The sequence below is a fragment of the Bos grunniens genome, chromosome 8 (genome assembly GCF_055505025.1).
Source record: "Bos grunniens cultivar Pamir isolate PY7600 chromosome 8, Bosgru_T2T1.0, whole genome shotgun sequence".
Lineage (NCBI taxonomy): Eukaryota > Metazoa > Chordata > Mammalia > Artiodactyla > Bovidae > Bos > Bos grunniens.
In genome coordinates this window covers 23,999,531-24,021,026 of record NC_141172.1, presented here as the reverse complement: position 1 = coordinate 24,021,026, position 21,496 = coordinate 23,999,531, and the positions used below count along the sequence as shown (strand labels likewise).

The following is a 21,496-nucleotide window of genomic DNA, read 5'->3' as shown; positions in this document are numbered from 1 at the left end:
GAGAGAGAAACAGGGAAGGGAAAAGAAAGAGAAAGAGAGGGCCTCTTCTTATAAGGGCACTGCTGCCATCACAATGGACACTCCCTTCAGGAAGACTCCATGTAAACCTAAAAATCTCCAAGACCTCATCTCCTACCACAGCGCACTGAGGGTGGTTAGGACTCCAACATACGAATTTGCAGAGGACACGAGCACCGAGTGCATAACAGTCCTTGAGGACAGAGCCTGACTTCCGAAGACAGGAACCCCACCCCAGTCAGACGTGCACGCTCTCCCCAGCTCCCTCACAACAATAAACTTGAACTGAGGACAGAGCAGAGTACTCCCTTTTGGTCTCTCTTTTTCTGTGGTGATGAACCTCATGCCATGGATCCATCTCCTCTTTTTCTAAGAAAATACTTAGGCCTCAAAAAATACAGGCTTGTTTTCTACATAGAGTGCCAACTCTGGTAAGGATCTACCAGCTTTCATTTGTCTGGTTCATGAATATATTAATATTCTGTAGCTTTTAACTTTCTTGTTGTTCATTCGCTCAGTCATGCCCAACTCTTTGTGACCCCATGGACCCCATTTAACTTTCTACTGAGGTATATAGTGTTTATACTGAAAAGTGAATATATTGTAAAGATCCCAAGCCTACCGAACATAGCCCCCAAGTCATGCATTGGAGAAGGAAATGGCAACCCACTCCAGTGTTCTTGCCTGGAGAATCCCAGGGACGGGGGAGCCTGGTGGCTGCCGTCTGTGGGATCACACAGAGTCGGACACGACTGAAGTGACTTAGCAGCAGCAGCAGCAGCCAGGTTCCTTGTCCCCACTCTCAGTGACAGCACCTCCCTTCCATCCCAGTCCCTCAGAGGAACCCCCCACTCTGACTGCTGACAACAGAGACTGATGTTACCAGTTTTTCTTTTCTACGTTCAGAAATGAAATCATACAGTGTATGCTGTTTCGAGTCTGCCTTCTCTTATTCCGCATTAGGTTAGTTTCATTTAGTTGTCAAGTTAATCATTTTCACTGATATACAGATTTCATCCTTAGGTGTTTTCTCCAAAGGCTTTTGGTTCCCTCCTTCCACCCTGGCAAATGCCTTTCTCAGCTGCCCTCTTCCTCTTCTTTTAACCAGTATTTCTCTTCCTGCCTTATCTCTGGAAGTTTTTAAAGGCAACAGATCTCAAGACAGCTGAGAGGTCAGAGACCTGTTTAGTTTGGCCGAAGGAGCGTAGAAGACGCCCAGGCAGATGCTTCCTGCAGAGCAGCCCTGGGGCGGGTCCACCAACAGGCTATAAATATCTCCAGGTTACCTGAATGTGGTGGCTGATGCATGGGTTTTTTTTCTTTTTTTTCCTCCTAGGTGTGCCCGAAGCTGAAGTCACCTGGTTCAGGAATAAAAGCAAACTGGGCTCCCCTCCCTCTCTGCACGAGGGCTCCTTGGTGCTTACAGCCGTGTCCTCCTTGGATCAGGGCCTGTACTCCTGCAGGGCGGCCAATCTGCACGGGGAGCTAACTGAGAGCACCGAGCTCCTGATTCTAGGTAAACACCATAAGGCTGACCAACCCTGGTGGACCCCACTCGGGTGACTGTCTGACCCACCCTCACCTCTTCCTGCCCCTGATCCAATTAAATGCATGAAGGTAAAATCAATATTCCTTCCCTTTTCCCCACCTTACGGCCTCCCAGCAGAGAGAACACAAACCGAGGGGCCAAGCAAACCAAGCAGAGGTCAGCTAGAACCCTGGGTCTGCCACTTACTCACTGTGTAACCTTGGGGAATCACGTAACTTTGCTAAGCCTTAGATCCTAGTCTCTGTGTAGAAAATAAGATTGCCCATCGTGGGCAGGCAGGGGAGGTACAAATAGAGGTAACAGGCAGTTTTTCTCAACTCCTTCTATATTAAGGACTGCTTTGAGATTCAGACAAAAACTATAGACTATCTTGTTGGGAAAAATTCATAAGTCCAAAATTTCTCATATAATTTTAGGAAGCTCATGCTCTAGTCCACCTAAGTCCACATGTGGCCCCCTTCTTAGTCCGGTGCAGCTGCAATAGCAGAACAGCCACAGATTGGGCGACTTATATGGAGAAGGGAGTGGTATGGAAAGAGGGGTCCATGGAGTCGCAAAGAGTCAGACAGGACTGACCAACTGAGCGCGAGTGGCTTTTAGACAACAGAAGTTTGTTCCTCACATGTCTAGAGACTGGAAGTCTAGAATCCAAGTGCCTTCGTGGTCAGAGTCTGGTGAAGGCCCTCTCCATGGCAGCAGAATGGTGGCTTCTTACTGCACCCTCGTATAGCAGAAGGGACAAGCTAGCTCTCAGGGGTCTCTGTTATAAGGATCCTAATGTCAATCATGAGGGCTCCGCCTTCCTGACATAATCATCTCCCAAAGGCCCCACCTCCTCTTATCATTACCTTGAAGGGATTAGGATTTCAACATATGAATTTGGGGGACACAAACATTCAGACAGTAGCACCACCAGACACAAGAACCCTTGATTAAAGAGTCTAACATAGTTCCTGGCATAAAATAGGTATTTAAAAATAATAGCAATTGCCAGGACGCCATCCAGCACTCACTGATGCCCAGGGCTGGACTCAGTCATGTTGCATCTACACCGAGATTCAGACTCTCTGCTTCTCTTCCCAGCAGAGTCTGGGCATTGGTCAAGGGGGATAAAGAAGCTTGTTTTTGTCTTTTTTTTTTTTTGAGGCAGTTATTAGAGGGGACTTCCCTTATGGCCCAGTGCTTAGGACTTCACCTTCCAGTGCAGAGGGTGCAGGTTCGATCCCTGGTCGGGGATCTAAGATCCCACATGCCTTGCAGTCAGAAAACCGAGGTGTAAAACAGAAGCAATATTGTAACAAATTCAAGAAAGACTTTAAAAATGGTCCACATCAAAAAAACTTTTAAAAAAAGGCAATTATTAGAGCATGTATGCTAATTATCTCACTAAGAGAGAGCCATCATTCGTGGGGCGGGGGTGGGGGGAGATGAGAAATATGAATAATTACATACCGCACATACGTATATTACGGCCTTCCACAGGGGAAAGTAAATAAACTTTACTCGTATTTTCACACCCCAGTGATGATATAGCAAAGCATAGAGTCTACCCCTGCCCACTCAGATTTCACAGAGACCCACGTGGGTCTTCATCTCAACAGTGGCTGCATAAACCTCCAGTCATATTAGGAAGCTGCAGAAAATCAGCTCCGTGGAGGATGTCATTTGTTTTGTGTTGGGTTTCTTCTGGCTGAGCTGCTCGTCTGGAGCCTGGAGCCCCAGACTGTTGCCCCACACTGAGTTATGGTGCTTACTGTGGGGATTTCCTCTCTAGTAACCTTCCTGATCACCTCTGCTAACAGAGATGAACGTATAGGAAGCGTGGCTGCTAATGTAGCTCTGCCTATGAAGTGTGTATGCTCTGGGAGCCAAAGCTGCAGCATTCCAACGCTAATTCAGTGTAACCGGGAATGTGGAGTTTGAAGAGCATGAAGTCTTCCCATTTTAATCAAACTGGATGGAAAAAAAACAACACTAGATTCTTAATTTCCTCAATTAGAAGTCCTGTTTATTCATCAAAGTTTGTTAGTTTTTATGGACATAGGAATGGTATTTCCTATTATGTTTGGTACTTTATGGACATAGGAGTAGTATTTCTCTTTTTTTTTAATCAGCCCCAAATGTGGCGTAATGTTTAAATGAGGGATTTCATGTGTGAAGCTGAGGTTTCATGAGGCCCATGACTTAACCTGTATTGTGGAGGATTGAATTGTCATGAGGCCGACTTTCATCCGTGGGTTCATATAGCCACTGAATGGCTGTTCATTAAGTGCTTCCACTGAGTCCCATGTGGAGCTTTAGGATAAACACAAGAGGTGACTTCTGTCCTTGGGGAATTGACAGTTTCCCTCAAAAGATTAGCTGGACATTCCCTGAAGAAGTAAACTATGACGGAAGCTGTAAGGACATTAGGAAGGGCTGACATTTGGCCCAGAAAGATCAACGGGTTTAAAGATGCACGATACTGGATGCTTGGGGCTGGTGCACTTGGACGACCAGAGGGATGGTAGGGGAGGGAGGAGGGAGGAGGGTTCAGAGTGGGGAACACAGGTATACCTGTGGCGGATTCATTTCGGTATTTGGCAAAACTAATGCAATATTGTAAAGTTTAAAAATAAAATAAAATTAAAAAAAATAAAGATGGGCCATAACCTCTCCTTTTGGCTATTAATAAATAAGCAAAGCCTTCTTAAATTATAATACTCTTGAAGGAATATTCCATTTCTGTATTATTGGGGGAACTCCATTTCCCTCAATATTCAATTTCAATATATTTGAAAGAATATTAAAAAGGATGAGAGAAAGAGAGTCTAACTTTGAAAAAATATCAGTATCAATTCCTAAAACCATGGTATATCAAAGTAGAAAGAGACCTTGGAAATGATGAGGGTTGACTTTTTTAAAAATCATTTTTAGATGAAGAAACTAAAGCTTAAAGGGATTGTGACTTGCCCAAATTAGTGAATGAAACAACCATGGCTCAAATTGAGTTTCTGAATCCAACCACAATGTTTTTACCCTATACTACATAAAGAATATTTTCAAATTATATAGACTATATATAATGTCTTTATAATATTGAATTTTTATATATAAATATGTAAGCTTATCACTGCTTTCTGTACGTGATGGTCTTTGCAGTCAAAGGCAGAGTAGACAGAAGGCGTGTTTCTGAAGTGGATCCAGGCCCCACTGTGACTTCCTTATTTACCATTTCTAACAAGTACTGAACACGGTGACAAGCACACAGCAGGCCCTCTCTGAACGCTGCTGAAATGACCATCAATTACAAGGACAACCTTTCTGCTTCTCTTTCCACTCCAACAAGTGCTCTAGAGAAAAAGGTGGGAGTTGGCGTTGGAGTGTGAATTGCAGTGCGCCAGGAGACTCGGGAAGAGCGGGGAGCAGAGTCCTGCTGCTTTCTCAGCAGAATCTGGGATCATCCTACCACTGCGTTCAGCAGCTGCTTGCCTCTTTATTTGCTCAAGGAAATTAATAAGCAAGCCACCGTGCTTCCCTTTCTGTCACTTTTAGCTCTGGTTAACTAATTCCTGGTTACATCAGCCCTGACTCATTACAAGATTTTGACTAACACCTCATCCCTGAACTGCTTCTCTGGTCTTACTTAGACATAAAAAATCCAGATCACAAAGTGAACCCCTAGCCTCACAACTGTACCCCTTCCTTCCCAGAAAAAAGCCACTCACAAGATCTTTAGAAATAAGAAATTCCTGTGACTTATCCCTGCCTGTGGGGACAATAACAAAGTTCCTCCCTCTAAAGGTCGTTTTAAGAGTTAAATGAAACAAGGAATGAAAATTATTTTAGCACAGGACTTGGCATATAGTTCTGAAGAAGCTTTGGCTTTTTCAAAGTGTCTTTATAATATACTTTCAATTAGCTATGTTTATAGAGCACCTGTGGTAGAAAGTGGTATACAGTAAAGAAGGAACTCCAGAAATCAACATGCCTGATTCTTATCACTGACTGTACAGTTTCGGACATCAAGTATTATGTTTGAAATTCAGTCTCACCTTGATGGGAACACCTTCTCTCTAGGCAAAGTGATGTTAGAGGTAAAAATAGTAACACCTGCCTTACACATGGACACACTTCCATGCATGGCTGCCTCTCCCTGTCCCCTTAGCACAGCCTTTACGCTTTAACCTGCCTGATGCCCCATCCTCCTTCTCACAGAGCCCCCCCACGTCCCCACACAGTTGGACGACATCAGGGCCCTGCTCTCAGCCACTGGACTGAACCTTCCTTCAGTGCTGACGTCTCCACTGGGAACACAGCTGGTCCTGGATCCTGGGAATTCCGCTCTCCTTGGTGAGTCCAACCCTCTGGAACACTGGGCAGAAATCCAGGGCTGGACAGGATTTATGGATGGGTGACTGCTTGCAGGTGGGAGGGAGGCAGCAGTGGGGGGTGGCCAACAGGAAATCACTAAATTGTGTACAGAATCCAGATTTACCAGTGGAAACTTGGCTGACTTTCCATATGAGGTGAATTCAGTTCTTAGTTTGGACCTGAGCCTGGCCAGAGTCCGAAAGGGCTCCTCTCTGAATCCTCTTGGGCTGATGCCACAGTCCAGATCCTCTCAGTCAGACTGATGGTGCTGGACTTAGAGAACAGACACAGCAGTGAAAAACAGCTCCTGCATCTCTTCTCCCCATCACCGGCTGTATCCCAGTGCTCTTCCATGACCTCTTCTTACCTCAACAGAGCTATAACCAGCTTTCAATGAGAAAACGGCAGTATCAGTACCTGCCTTAATCCAGGCAATCTATATAAACCTCGTTTTGTAGGTAGGGCCTAAAAACAAGCCAGAAAGACTCCTCAAGGCAAGTGTTTCAGTAGCTCCACCAGGGGCACCTTCCCTGTCATCTGTCATTGGGAGCCTATACCCAGTTATTGCCCATGAGGCTGACACCTTCTTGTAGCAGAAACTTGCTCTAGGGCATCCACGTTCTGGACCCCTCACTCCAGAGCCATGGGGATGCCAGAGCAACCTCCACCCCCAGAATGACCCCTAGATATGGTCAAGATGGAAAAGAATTCTTTTGTCTTCAAAGGCCTGGGAAAAATAGGCCTACAGAATGGAAAAAGTCTTCATGCTAACTGTATTTGGCCCCAGATGTTGGTCATGGCAGCTAGAATTCTTCCCTTGACTCAGTGTTGAAATTTCCTCTACTCTTCTCTGTGCCAGCTAACAGGGGATAGGAAGCCAGTGGTTTCTCAATAATATTGATCATAACTTATCAGCATGGCCACAAGGCTTGGTATCTTTAGGGTTATAGCACAGAAAGATTACCTTTAGTTTTTTGTTAACATCTAAAATTAGCAAAGAATGCATACAGGCAGATGGCAAAAGCTTCTGGTTTTTCTGTTTCTGATCTGGATAAAACTAAAACATAGATATGGTAATGAGTAGCCCTATTCTGTTTCTCATAACAAACTTGGTATTGAGTTTTTTCCATGTCACTTTGATCAGAATTCATAGGCATTTAAACCTGCTTCTTTTTTTTTTATTTTGGCATTATGAATGATAAATTTATTCCAGATTAAATGTGTGCATTGTAAACTTTTATTTTAGGTTCATCACCATGAGAGAGTGTCATAACTTACTATCATTGCCCAGTCATTAGCGGAGTGTGCAGCAATTGCTTATTTTCAAGTTCAATAACTCTTGGATTACTCAGGTGCCATTAAGCATGCTGGAAAAGTTAACCTCATATTTTTCCATGATAGCTTTACTTTCTTTCTCCCTTATTCTGGAATAATATTTTGTGTCATTTTAGCCATGGGCAATAAGAATTTATTGTGCTTTAAGCTGCTGAATTCCATTCCTAGTTTATGGTGCTTTGTTACCTTAGACTGGTATTTAAATCTAATGGTTAAGAGATACCTCCTCATTCACATTCAGACCACTCCACCTGAATAGATCTCAGAGGCAGTATCCATAAAGTCCCTGAATGCAATCAAGTCCATATAAGCAATATGGACTTGGGAATACCATGGAACTAGGAGAGAGCCACGTGGAATTGTGGAGATGAGTCAGGGAATGGTGTCAGGTATCAGGACCTAAGAAACAGGTCGCTGGAGACAGGCCAGAGCCTCATTGTTCTGTTTTGATGCTGAGCACTGAAGGATGGGAGTGGGGATTCAAATAGACACAAAGGGAAGAAAACAGGCCCTGAGGTGAGGAAGATGCCATGAACCCAGAGATTAAAGTGTGTGGGATGTGCATCAGGTGTCTGTTCAGGAACAGCTTTAAGACCCCACTGCTTTAAGGCAGCTCAACTGGGATAGAAACTAGGCCTTCACAGGGAGCAAGCCTCAGCCAGAGCTTGTCCATACAGGTGTGGCTCCAACCCTTACCACAAGCGTTCTAACAGCCTCCCGTCCGTCGTAGGCCTCCCTGGCTAGTGACTCAGCATGATCTGTTTGCCCATATGTTCCCCTTTGATCTAGCTCCCATCCCTAGCTCCTGTTGGTGGCTCTTTCTGACCAAAGTGTGTATTCTGGATATAGGAAACAAGCCAGAGGCCAGAGAGGATATTCTGTGAAGGGTTGCTCAGAGTTATACATAGCATCAAATTATGGAGAACCTTAATTATTAGGGCTTCCCTGGTGGCTCAGATGGTAAAGAATCTGCCTGTGATGCAGGAGACCCAGGTTTGATCCTGAGTTGGGAAGATCCCCTGGAGAAGGGAATGGTAACTCACTGCAGTATTCTTGCCTGGAGAATTCCATGGACAGAGGAGCCTGGTAGGCCACAGTCCATGGGGTCGCAAAGATTCAGACACAACTGAGCTACTAACAGTTTAATTATCAGATATAGGGGGGTAAATTTTCTATGTAAGAAATGAGAGATCTTTAGAGATTTTTTTAAGTAAGAAGATGATGTAGTTAAAGTAATATTTGAAATAATTAATCTGACATTTTGTAAGAGTGAGTAATCAATAGTGGGAGAGATTTAATGAAGAAACACTAGGTTGAGGGTAACAAATTTTCTAGATCAGGATGGAAATAAGTGGTAAAGATATTTGTTAATCACCCCTTCCACAGCCAAGACACCCCTAATCAATCATGACACTCACTCAGTTCAGGCTCTGCCTTGGAATTCGTTTTAACATTCCAACCAAGCATGTGGCGATTGATATATAGGATAAAAGCATTTGCTAACCCCATCGTAGCCAGTGAATGTGGAGATTCATGTGTATGTATTTCTCCCAACTACAATCTGCTGCAACAGTTTCAAAGAACTCCATGGTTCTGTGACTCAGGGACAGTAACTCTTGGGCTGGATTATTGTGTTTTCATGAGAGGAAGGGGAGAAGGGAGATTTGAGGGTTTTAAAGCCATATGTCAGCATCAACTCTTCTCCATAACAGTTTGAGTGTTAAGATTCCCAGAGGGTGAGTCCACTCCAGAAATGGCTGTTTTGGTTTTCAGATAGTACAGCATTGATTTCACTTCAAGCCACTGTTACAGCTTTCAAGAAGGAATGTCGTTTGAGTGGCCGTGGGCTCATTTGAGCCTCACTTTCTATAGCTGTAAATGAAGTCTTCAGATGAGTGGGTCCCTCGCCACCCTCACACTCTTTGCTGTCTGACCCAGACGTGGAAAATGTCCAGCGGAGGCTCGGCCGAGCAGAGTTGACCCAGTCTAACTGAATTCCTTGTCCCAGGCAAGGCAGATGCTAATTTTTTTGTCCTCATTTTCCAGCTGTTCTTTGTGCAGGGAGGCCTAAAGCACCAGCTGCTGTGGGAGGCAAGGCCAGCACCCCAGCCACTCCTGAGGTGGTCCAGACCCAAGCAGTAGGCCACAGGGTTCCATTTTCAGAGCAACAGCGTCTCAGGCCTCCCCACAGCACCTAAACCCTTTTGCAGCATTCTGTTAAAATTTCTTTTGGCCACTAAGGCCCAAGACTAATTATTCCTCACAGTATCATTTATAGGGCATTAGCATTGATATTTTTTGAAAACTAACTTTTGTTGGAGTTTTTATTAGAACTGTGATACATCTTCATTGTAGAGCAATTAAAAAATAGAAGAAAAAAGAAGAAAATGAGCATCATCTATAATTACCTAGCCCAGAAGTAACCAACACAAGTATCTTTTTCCTAGTCATGAATATATACATTAGTTTTATCTAAAATGAAACTGTACTCTAAGTACTGCTCGTAACATATTTCACTTAATGGTGTTTATACATAGTAATTTGTAACTCTTAATCCCCTGGTGGTGGTTTAGTCGCTAAGTTGTATCTGACTCCTGAGACCCCATGAATTGTAGCCTGGCAGACTCTTCTATCCATGGGATTCTCCAGGCAAGAATACTGGAGTGGGTTGCTATTTCCTTCTCCAGGGGATACGTGTGTACGTGAAGTTGCTCAGTTGTGTCCGACTCTTTGCAACTCCGTGGATTGTAGCCCACCAGGTTCCTCAGTCCATGGAATTTTCCAGGCAAGAATCTTTGCCTGGAAAGATTTCTCCAGGCAAGAATACTGGAATAGGTTGCTATTTCCTCCCCCAGGGGATCTTCCAAATCCAGGGATGAACGCAGGTCTCTTTTGTCCCCTGCACTGGAAGGCGGGTTCTTTACCACTAGCGCCACCTATAATCCCCTACTCCTGTCTTGTCCCTCCCCTGCACTCTCTCCCAATTGGTAACCACTAGTTTGTTCTTTGTATCTGTGAGTCTGTTTTATTATATTCATGTTTGTAAGAGATAACATACAGTATTTGTCTTTGACCCATTTCACTAAGCATAGTGTCCTCCAGGCCCATACATGTTGTTGCAAATGGCAAAAATGCATTCTTCTTTGTGGCTGGCTAATATTCCATTGTATAGACATACATCATTTTCTTTATCCATTCATCTGTTGAGGGACACTTAGGTTGCTTCCATGTCTTGTCAATTGTAAATAATAATGCTATGAATATTGGGGTGTGACATATAAGTTCTTTATAGCCTTTTTGAGAGATCATTGACATATAATAAGTGATACATATATAAAGTCAAAAATTTGATGTTTTGATATATGGATGCACCTATGAAGCCGTCACCAAAAGCAACATAATGATCATATTCATCATTCTCTAAAGTTACCTTGTGCCCCTTTGTAACTGTTCCTTCACACCCCTACCCGACCCCAAATCACTACTCATCTGCTATCACTATAGATTAGATTGTTATTTAAAAAAAAATAAAAAGGAATCATACTGTAGGGAATTTGGCTTCTTTCACTCAGGAAAATTATCTGGACATTCACCCACATTGTAACTTACATCAATAGCACATTTCCTTCTATTGTTGATTAGCTACCATTGTACAAATGCACTGCAGCTTGTTCAACCACTCACCTGTGGGAGGAGAATGGTAATTTCCCATTTCTGGGTATTACAAATGAAGCTGCTAAATGTATTAAAGGGCTAGTCTTTGTATGGACACATGCTTTCATTTCTCTTGATTAAATACTTGAGAGTAAAATGGCTGTGTTATTTTAATAGTCAGTTAAGTTTAACATTTTAAGAAATAGCCACACTGTTTTCCAGAGTGGTTGCCTACTTTACATTGCTATCAGAGGTGTATGATGGTTCCAGTTCTCCACATCCTCACCTACACACAGTATGTGAGAGTCACTCAGTTCTGTCTGACTCTTCACAACCCCATGGACTATATAGCCTGACAGGCTCCTCTGTCCATGGACTTCTCCAAGCAAGAATACTGGAGTGGGTAGCCATTCCCTTCTCCAGGGGATCTTCCCGACCCAGGGATCAAACCCAGGTCTCCTACATTGCAGGCAGACAGTATACTTGGCCATTTTAATTTTAGACATTCTACTAAGTGTATAGTAGTTTCTTCTTGTAGTTTTAATTTGTCTTTTCCTAATGACTGATAGTATTGAGCTTTTAATGTGCATATTTGCCATCCTGATTTCTTCTCAGGTAAAATGTCTCTTTAATTTTGCCCTGTTTTTTTTTTTTTGAGTTTTTTTTATTTAACTATTATTGAGTATTGAGAGCTCTTTTTATATATTGGATATGTGTCTTTTATCAGAAATATGATTTCTGTCCATGGCTGTCTTTTCAGTCTTTTAGTGTCTTTCAAAGGAAAGAAGATTTAAATATTGATGAAGTTCAGCTTAGTATTTTTCTTTTATAGATGGTTCTTTTGGTGTTATATTTAAAAATATTTACCTACTCCAAGGTCTCAAGGTATTTTCTTCTAAAAGTTTGATTTTATAGTTTTACAGAAAAGAAACATAACTTACAGGAGGGCCTGAAAAGAGAAAGACTTTTATTATAAAGTCCCGGGATTTTTGTCTGAATTAGATGCCTCCAGTGACACAATAACAACATATGTTTTACGTGGCTTAAGAACAGCGGTTCATACCTTTGCTCATACCTTCTTTAGGTCCTGGGAACCTGTTAGAATTTCTTATACATAAGGTTTGGTCCTTTGTGAACGAGTAAGCTCCAATGCCCAGTCAGAGAGACTCCTATGGCATCTCTGCTGGAAGTCATGTCATGCCAGCCCCACAGAGAGCCACTCTACACAAGCCTTTTCTCATGTCTTGTGATTTACCAAGAAGAAAGTAATTCAGGGCCTAAAGAAGACAGTATTTCACAGATAGATGTACTTAACTCATTTATTCAGTATTTGTTGAGAGCATTTATGTGTTAGTTTGAATTCTAATGATGAAGACAGTAATTCAAGTTAAGAAAACTATGATAAAAGAGGGAAGAACTGGGTGCTTTGCGGGGCTTGTGATAGGATAGCACCCCTGGTCTGAGCTGTAGACAAGGTTTCTCTGAGGAGGGGATATTTGGGCTGAGTTTGGGAGAGTTGGTGGAAGTTGTCCAAGTGAAGAAAGGGCATTTCAGACAAAGGAATTCCAGAGCATTCCAGGCAGAGTAACCAGCAGAGGTTTTGAAGCAATAAAACCAAAAGCATTTGAGGAACTGTTACAGGAATAACTAGGTTCTTCCCTGATATCTCAGTTGGAAAAGAATCTGCCTGCAATGCAGTAGACCCCGGTTCGATTCCTGGGTCAGGAAGATCTGCTGGAGAAGGGATAGGCTACCCACTCCAGTATTCTTGGGCTTCCCTTGTGGCTCAGCCGGTAAAGAATCCACCTGCAATGCAGGAGACCTGAGTTTGATCCCTGGGCTGGGAAGATCCCCTGGAGAAGGGAAAGGCTACCCACTCCAATATTCTGGCCTGGAGAATTCCACGGACTGTATAGTCCATGGGGTCGCAAAGAGTCAGACATGACTGAGCGACTTTCACTTTCACTTTCCTAGGTGGCACTAGTGGTAAAGAACTCACCTGCCAATGCAGGACATGTAAGAGACACGGTTTAGTCCCTGGGTTGGGACGATCCCCTGGAGGAGGGCATGATAACCCACTCCAGTATTCTTGCCTGGAGAATCCCATGGACAGAGGAGTCTGGTGGGCTGTAGTCCATGGGGTCACAAAGAGTCTGACACGACTAGAGTGACTTAGCATGCACAGGAATAACTAAGCAGAGAGTGGCCTGAGATGAGTCTGAAGAAGATGCTCTAAGCCACGGTAATGATACCAACCAGGGTTCCTGGCCTTCCCCGATCAATAGAAATTGACTAGAGGCCAGAGAAGAAATTCGGGCAGGGCTTTATTGGGACCCCTGCTGCCACAGGAGGGAGCAAGAACAACAGGTTCCCTTGTTTGCTCACTTGCTGAGGGGGAGTGAGCTGGTTCCTTGCATGGGGGGAAGGTAGGAGTATGTCCAGGTGTTGGGCTGGAGAGGTAGCTTTCGTGTTTTGCCTATCCCTCTGGTGGTGGTGAGTGCAGAGGGCACGCTCAGTACCCTGCTTTTGCTCCCAACACCCTGTTTTTGCTCCAGGCTCTTTAGAAGTGGCAGATATGGGTTTTGTGGTCTCTTTGTATCTTTTGTTGAGAATTTGCTCTAACTGCTGCATGTATGTAGTTATTTTTAGTCCCATACAGTTTCTTTATATTTTGCTGCTGAAGGAGAGGTTTGTCCAGGTGCAAGCATTAGAGCCCTGCAGCAAAGACTCCCAGATCCCAGCCTGTCTCAGCAAAACGTTCACACTTTGCTCCAAATGTGATGGGAAGTCTCTGAATGGTTTAAAAGCTAGAGAGAGACATCCTCTGATTTGTGTTTCTGAAAGCTTGTTCTGGCCGCTGTGTGGAGGGTGAATTCTGGGAGAAGACACTAGATGGAGTACACCATACCACTTAAGAAGTGGTTACAGTTTTTTAAGTAAGAGATTGCCATGACTGAGACTAGAGAGCTGAAGAGAACAGGAAGAGTAAGTGAATTCAAGGATGTGTAGGAAGTAACATGGACAGGACTTGGTCAATAGATTATCGAGGGAAAGGAAAGATAATCCATACAACCAATAGATTCTCAAGCATCTGATTCTTTAGGCTTTTCTCACTGCAACTCATGTAACTCCTATGTGGTGATGACTCCTTTCAAACCATTCAAGTCAAAATGTTCGAATGAAATGGCGAACTACATAGGCGTAGAGCTGCAGAAAGTGGATGGTCCAAAGCTTCTGTTGCTCAATCCTAATTCATTTCCTTAACAGTTATCAGTCCAGCCTCCATCGATGCTAGGTCCTCTGCCTCCTCCCAGCCTTGGAGGAGCTCAGAAGTAGGAGGCAAGATAGAAAAACTTTCAAGAGTTGCAGAAGAAATCCGAGGGAAGTGAGAAGGGAGGTCTAATTTGGGAAAGGGGAAATTGAAAAGGCTTAACAGAGAACTTTATAAACTCAGCCCTGAAGAATGAGCATTCCAAGCACCGTTGTAATGAACACGTACTTACTGAGTTCCTTCTGTGTTCCGGGCACTGTTGAAGACACTCTGGGGACGCAGCAGAGAACAAAATTGATAAAAATCCTTTCTTTCATACTTCTTACATTACGGTAGGGGAAACAGAAAATAAACAGAACGAAGTGAATGGCATAGTATGTTAGAAGGTGGTAAGTGCCATAAGGAAAAAATAAAAGCAGGGGAGGAAGGATGGATAGTGCCTGTATGGGGAAGAGGATACAGTATTAAAATAGGTGGTTGGGAGAGGACTCACTGAAACAGTTATCCTTGAGCAGAGACTTGAATATGAACTATGAGCCTTGTGTATGTCTGGAGGAAAAGAAGACAAGAGCGTACCACACAGGGAAAGAGCGAGCTTGGGGTCCTTGAGACAGGCGCATGTGCTCAGGAGCAACGAGGAGGCTGGCGAGAGGTGGCAGGAGCACAGTCATCAGGGTTGTGGGTAGAGAGAGATCAGAGGCACCAAGGTCAAGGGAAAATTGTGTAAGGCCTTGTAAATATTCACATTAAAGTAACAGAGAGAGAAACATCTATAAATGCCCAAATTTATAAACAGACTCAATATTGCATCAAGCACCATAGGCTTTTCCAGGATTAGGCAAGGGCGGGCAGAAGTGTTTTATTTTATTGGCAACCATGTGGCCAACTGAATGTTATAGCACTGACTCTAGTAAAACCTGGGCTTATCAGGCTGGCCCTGCTACAAGCCGTTATTACTGGCTTAATTTGACATACATGTGTTGTCCACCTGCTCCATCTACCTGGCCCTGAGCTGGGCTTCTGCAGGCACGTGCCTGGCCATTTCCTCCATCGAGGGAGGGGTTCTCAACCACACAATAGAGACACCTGGGAAGTATAAAAGTAAAGTTCCACCTGAGACCAATTTTGACAAAATTTCTGGGGGTGGAGTTAGGCATCAGTGCTTTTAAAAATGGATTCTCAGAGCGTGAATGGAATTTAAAAGTCACTTCTTGACCCTCTTTCACCCATGGAAGAGGCTGGTATGGGGAAATGGTATGTTTCATCAATTAGAATATTTTATCCTAGCATTCAAGGCATTGTGCTATTCAGACTTAGCCTCTATATCCATCCTTCCATCTTATTCCTATCTCAAATATAGTTGACCTTTGAACAACACAGGTTTGAACTTCACTGGATCCACTTTTTCTTTTGATAAATATATCATTGGTCCTATTCGCTGGTTTCACACCCACAGATTCAACCAACCACAGATCAAAATTCCCATCTGCAGTTGGTTGACTCCCTAGATGGGGAATCCAAGACACGGATGGCTGACTGTACTATTCCATTGTATCTAAGGAACTAGAGCCTTGTGGACGGTGGTTTAGGGGGATCCTGCAACCATTCCACTGTGGATACAGAGAGCTGACGAGAGTCCCTCTATTCCAGGAAAACTTTTCCCTAGTAATTGCTGTGGTCTTGAGCCTTCCTGGCCTGGAATACTATCTCCTGTGCCCTTTCTTCTCTAGCTAAATCCTAGAAGACTTCAAGGAACAGTCAAGCCCTTCTGTGCAGCCTCTCTGTAGCAAACCAGCCTGTGTGACCTCTCCCTGCCTGCCTCCTGAGGCACCTGCTCTAGAGCAAGGTTGGGCAGATTCTTCTGGTAAAGGGCCAGATAAGAAACTCTTTATGTGTTGAGGGCCGTGTGTGTTGCAGAGAACTCAAGTCTGCCCTTGAAGAGTACAGCACCATAGACAGTAAGGAAACAAATAGATGTGCCGTGGACTAGTAAAACTTTATTTACAGAAACAGGGCTGGACTTGGCATTCAGGCTAGGGTTTGTTGACACCTGCTATAGATCACTGCTGCTACTGCTAAGTCACTACAGTCGTGTCCGACTCTGTGCAACCCCATAGATGGCAGCCCACCAGGTTCCCCCGTCCCTGGGATTCTCCAGGCAAGGACACTGGAGTGGGTTGCCATTTCCTTCTCCAATGCGTGGAAGTGAAAAGTGAAAGGGAAATCACTCAGTCGTGTCTGACTCTCAGCGACCCCATGGACTGCAGCCCACCAGGCCCCTCCATCCATGGGATTTTCCAGGCAAGAGTACTGGAGTGGGGTCACTGATGAGAATCTTAACCTACTATACACTGGATTTTTTTCTAAAGAATTGCTTATTCACTTATGTATGGCTGTGCTGGGTCTCTGTTACTCTGCATGGACTTTTCTCTAGTCGCTGCAAGCAGGGGTTACCCTCTAGTTGTGTGCACGGGCTTCTCATTGTGGTGGCTTCTCGCTGCAGAGCACAGGCTCTAGGGCATCCGGACTCAGCGGTTGTGGCGCACAGGCTTAGTTGTTCCAAGGCATGTGGAATCTTCCCAGACCAGGGATCAAACCCAAGTCCCCTGCATTGGCAGGGAAGTCCCATACCTTGAATTATTAAAGGTATTTCTCACCCGTGTCGTGTCTACCAGTTAGATTCTAGGTCTGGGGGAGAAGAAAGAGCTGCATAGATATTCTCAGGCGATTTGAAACAGGGCTAAGGTAGCAGAGCCTTGGCTTGATGTCCTCTTGAGTCATTTCCATCTCTCATTTCTATTATAACCATAGCTTTATTATCTGTTCCACAGACTTCCACCCTCACCCCACCCTGTGCACTTCCTGATTCTTCTGGTAGAGACTGGATCGGGCACTTCCTGAACCCAGTTATGAGGAAATTCACATGGCAAGAGTCAGCAAGTACCCTAGGCCACATCTGTTGGGAAAGCACTTTCCATGTGATAGTTCGGAAGACTAAGATCATCACTACTTCCTCTCTATAGATAGTTGTGGGAACAGCAAATTCTGATGGTCAAAGGTTAGGTAAAAATTAATCCACAGTGGGGGGCCACACCCCAGCATAAATTGCAGGTGTGGCAAGGAAAGTGATGTAGAGGAAAGACCAAGAAAAAAGAAAAACATGGAGGAGAAGGTTAGCATACTTGATGAGGAAAGGGAAAAAAGAACTTACCCTGACCTTTTTCAAAGAGACGTAAGTTGGCATCTGTTTCCTCATTTGTACTGGAAGCCTGAGGTTTTATGTCACATGGAAAATGCTTTTCAATTCCTATAGCTTTGCCCACAAAGAGAATATGCTTTTCTATTAAGAAAAAGGGTCAGCATTTTGTGCTTGTTTATGGCACATGTTTATGTACTCTTGTGTTTTTTCTCTTTAATAAAACCCAAAGAGGAAAACAGGGCCCCATAGGAAGTGCAGGAAGTGCTATAGCACATATAGTGTAAAACTAAATCAGTATTTCAGAGGGCATTTATGAGGAAGCCGCAGGAAGGAGTGGAGCAGTTCTTTGGACTGGAGTGAACATCCATAAATTTAAAAAGACACCAGAGCATAAGTGACCCTTAAAATAGTTGGACACAAGAAGCAAGGCAGTAAATCCCCCTGCCTAGCCACTGTTCCAAGCCACAGCAAGCATTCAGGCATGGTCTTAGTTTAAGACTCCAAATAGTCAGGAAATGGGGACCTTGAAATACTCCCTCACCCTCGCCCCTGCCCTTTCCTGGCACCAGCACACCATTCCCAGGCCCATCTGCCCTCCTCACCATGTTTAACAAGAATCGCTTGAATGAGCTGGATGCCCCTGAAATAGACAGGTATTGAAAGTCCATCAGTGGGAAAATGAGGAACTCTACACTTTCGCTAATAAATTCTTCCTCAACCCTGAACCGGCTCTTGAAAATATCCATGCTGGTTCTGTGCCACCTTGTGTCTGGAGGCAGTTTTACAGCAGTCTCAGGACCCAGGGGAACATGGCACAAAGGCAGGCAGCATCAGGACCGAAGACCCCCTACCCTGGTTCCCAGAACACTTTGTAGAGCAAAGGAGAGGGTGCCTCAACCGCAAGACCCATTTTCAAATCCTTAGCATCTGCTTCCTCCTTTATAAATAACTGTCTCAGTCTGTTTGGGCTGCTGTAACAAATGCCACAGAGGGGTAGCTTATAAACAGCAGAAATTTATTTCTCACATTTCTGGAGTCTGAAAGTTCAGGATGGTGGCGCCTGCATGGTCGAGTTCCGGTGAAGATCCCCTCTCTGGTTCATAGCCCACACCTTCTGGTTGCATCCTCACAGGGATCTCTGTGGAGTCTCTCATAAAAACTCTAGCCTGTTCATGAGGGTGCCACCCATATGACCCTAAGCAAAGGTCCGACTTCCTAATACCATCACGTTGGGCATTAAGATTTCAACACATGAATTTGGGGAGACCCTAATGGTCAGTTCAGTTCAGTCACTCAGTTGTGTTTGACTCTCTGAGACCTCATGGACTGCAGCATGCCAGGCGTCCCTGCCCATCACCAACTCACAGAGCCTACTCAAACTCATGTCCATCGCATCAGTGATGCCATCCAACAATCTCATCCTCTGTTGTCCCCTTCTCCTCCTACCTTCAATCTTTCCCAGCATCAGGGTCTTTTCCAATGAGTTGGTTCTTCACATCAAGTAGCCAAAGTATTGGAGTTTCAGCTTCAGCATCAGTCCTTCCAGTGAATATTCAAGACTGATTTCCTTTAGGATTGACTGGTTGGATCTCCTTGCAGTCCAAGGGACTCTCTCTCTTTTTTTTTTTAATATAAATTTATTTATTTTAATTGGAGGTTAATAACTTTACAATATTGTATTGGTTTTGCCATACATCAACATGAAGCTGCCACGGGTATCTCAAGAGTCATCTCCAACCCAACAGTTCAAAAGCAGCAAATTCTTCAGCGCTCAGCTTTCTTTATAGTACAACTCTCACATCCATACATGACTACTGGAAAAACCATAGCCTTGACTAGATGGACCTTTGTCAGCAAAGTAATGTCTCTGCTTTTTAATATGCTGTCTAGGTTGGTGATAGCTTTTCTTCCAAGGAGCAAGCGTCTTTTAATTTCATGGCTGCAGTCACCATCTGCAGTGATTTTGGAGCCCCAAAATATAAAGTCAGCCACTGTTTCCATTGTTTCCCCATCTATTTGCCATGAAGTGATGGGACCAGATGCCATGATCTTAGTTTTCTGAATGTTGAATTTAAGCCAACTTTTTCTTTCTCCTCTTTCACTTTCATCAAGAGGCTCTTTAGTTCTTCTTCGCTTTCTGCCATAAGGGTGGTGTCATCTGCATATCTGAGGTTATTGATATTTCTCCCAGCAACCTTGATTCCAGCTTGTGCTTCTTCTTGCCCAGCGTTTCTCATGATGTACTCTGAATATAAGTTAAATAAGCAAGGTGACTATATACAGCCTTGACGTACTCCTTTCCTGATTTGGAACCAGTCTGTTGTTCCATGTCCAGTTCTGTTACTTCTTGATCTGCATATAGATTTCTCAGGATGCAGGTCAGGTGGTCTGATATTCCCATCTCTTTAAGAGTTTTCCACAGTTTGTTGTGATCTGCACAGTCAAAGGCTTTGGCGTAGTCAGTAAAGCAAAAGTAGATGTTTTTCTGGAACTCTCTTGTTTTTTCGATGATCCAGCAATTATATGGTACTTTGATCTCTGGTTCCTCTGCCTTTTCTAAATCCAGATCATAGCAATAATGCCCATGTCACCAAATTAATTAATGAGATCCCATATGCAACATGCCCAGTTTAGTGCTTGGTCTAAAGTGGATCCTACTATTTATTCACTCCTTGCCTCTGTCGCTTACATCCCTGTTGAATCTGTGAACCAAGAAGTCCACTCTCTTCTTCGCTATGAACTGCCACAAGTTCTTCCTTATAGGATCAGAACTTTTTGCTGTTGCAAGTGTAAATTACTGGTGAGAATCATGCAGGAGACAGGTGCCCTGTTGAAGGGTTCAGCCTGTACCAGGTTCTAGGTAGGAGCAAAGAAGCATAGAGGGGTGACCCCTGACATTCAGGAACTTCTTACCTAGTTTAAAAACAAAACAAACAAACAAAACATTGACATAGAAAGATTGGTGAGATAGCAGTATGAAGTAGATGAGGAGAAAGAACAGCTCTGAAAGAACATCCTTGACATACTCCTTTCCCAATTTTGAACCAGTCCATTTCTAACTGTTGCTTCTTGTCCTGCATACAGGTTTCTCAGGAGGCAGGTAATGTGATCTGGTATTCCCATTTCACAGTTTCCTGTGATCCACACAGTCAAATGCTTTAGCATAGTCAGTGAAGCGAAAGTAGATTTTTTTGGAATTCCTTTGCTTTTTCTATGATCCAGCATACATTGGTAATTTGATCTCTGGTTCCTCTGCCTTTTCTAAATCCAGCTTGTACACCTGGAAGTTCTCAGTTCATGTATTGTTGAAGCCTAGCTTGAAGGATTTTGAACATAATCTTACTAGCATGTGAAATGAGTGCAATTGTATGTGGTTTGAACATTCTTTATCATTGCCTTCCTTTGAGATTGGAATGAAAACTGACCTTTTCCAGACACCTACCCCAAAAGAGAGACAAAAAAGGGGTAGGTGTCCTTTTTGTTACTTTTAAATTTTGAATCATGTATTAACTGTTCAAGAATAAATTAATAAAATCAGGATTGGAGACTGGCTTAATTCCACTATGTGCCAAGAACTTCATGATTTCTTAACCATCACAGAGCTTATGGACTGGGTCTCCCATCTGAGGCAAATATAGGGCTAGCCACTTGGGAAACCTCCCTCCCTTTGCTGGCAGAAAGGAGAGCAGGGGAGGGAGCCAGAATTGTATTTCAGCACCCTTAAAATCCCAATAATAAGGATCACATTGGTAGAGCTGAGTTTTATTTTCCTTTCAGTGTTTTCATGAGCATCCTGAGACAGACTTTGCCAGGACACCTCCCATGCTAGGAATACAGGTAACATTCCTGAAAACAGAGAAAAATCTGCACTGTCTTTGAAAACATATACAGTTTAAAAAGGATTTTGTCTACCATCTGCTGTTCCCTACCCACCTGAGCCTATGAAAGCACATTTTAGAAAGTGGATCAGGCCGGGGCTAGGTTAGGCCAAAGGAAAAAATGATGATAACAAAAATTGTACTCTTATTCTAGAAACATAACCTAGTCATATGTCTGTATCTGTTTGAAAGTTCAAGCTCTCTTTTATCCTTCACCTCTAACACATTATCTCTGAGAG

General features: G+C 43.7%; 1 protein-coding gene across 10 annotated transcripts in view; it reads left to right on the top strand.

Moving 5' to 3' along the window:
- ADAMTSL1 (ADAMTS like 1) overlaps positions 1-21,496 on the top strand; it is a 1,112,438-nt gene that overhangs the window by 1,012,732 nt on the left and 78,210 nt on the right. For 8 of the 10 annotated variants that reach the window (XM_086414961.1, XM_086414960.1, XM_086414965.1 and 5 more), the window contains 2 exons: positions 1,355-1,534; positions 5,765-5,899. In XM_086414961.1, the coding sequence (XP_086271087.1) occupies positions 1,355-1,534; positions 5,765-5,899 (315 nt within the window). Of the gene's footprint in view, positions 1-1,354; positions 1,535-5,764; positions 5,900-7,166; positions 10,790-17,011; positions 19,603-21,496 lie in introns of those variants that run through there. The other 2 variants (XM_086414967.1, XM_086414968.1) reach the window with 2 other exon arrangements.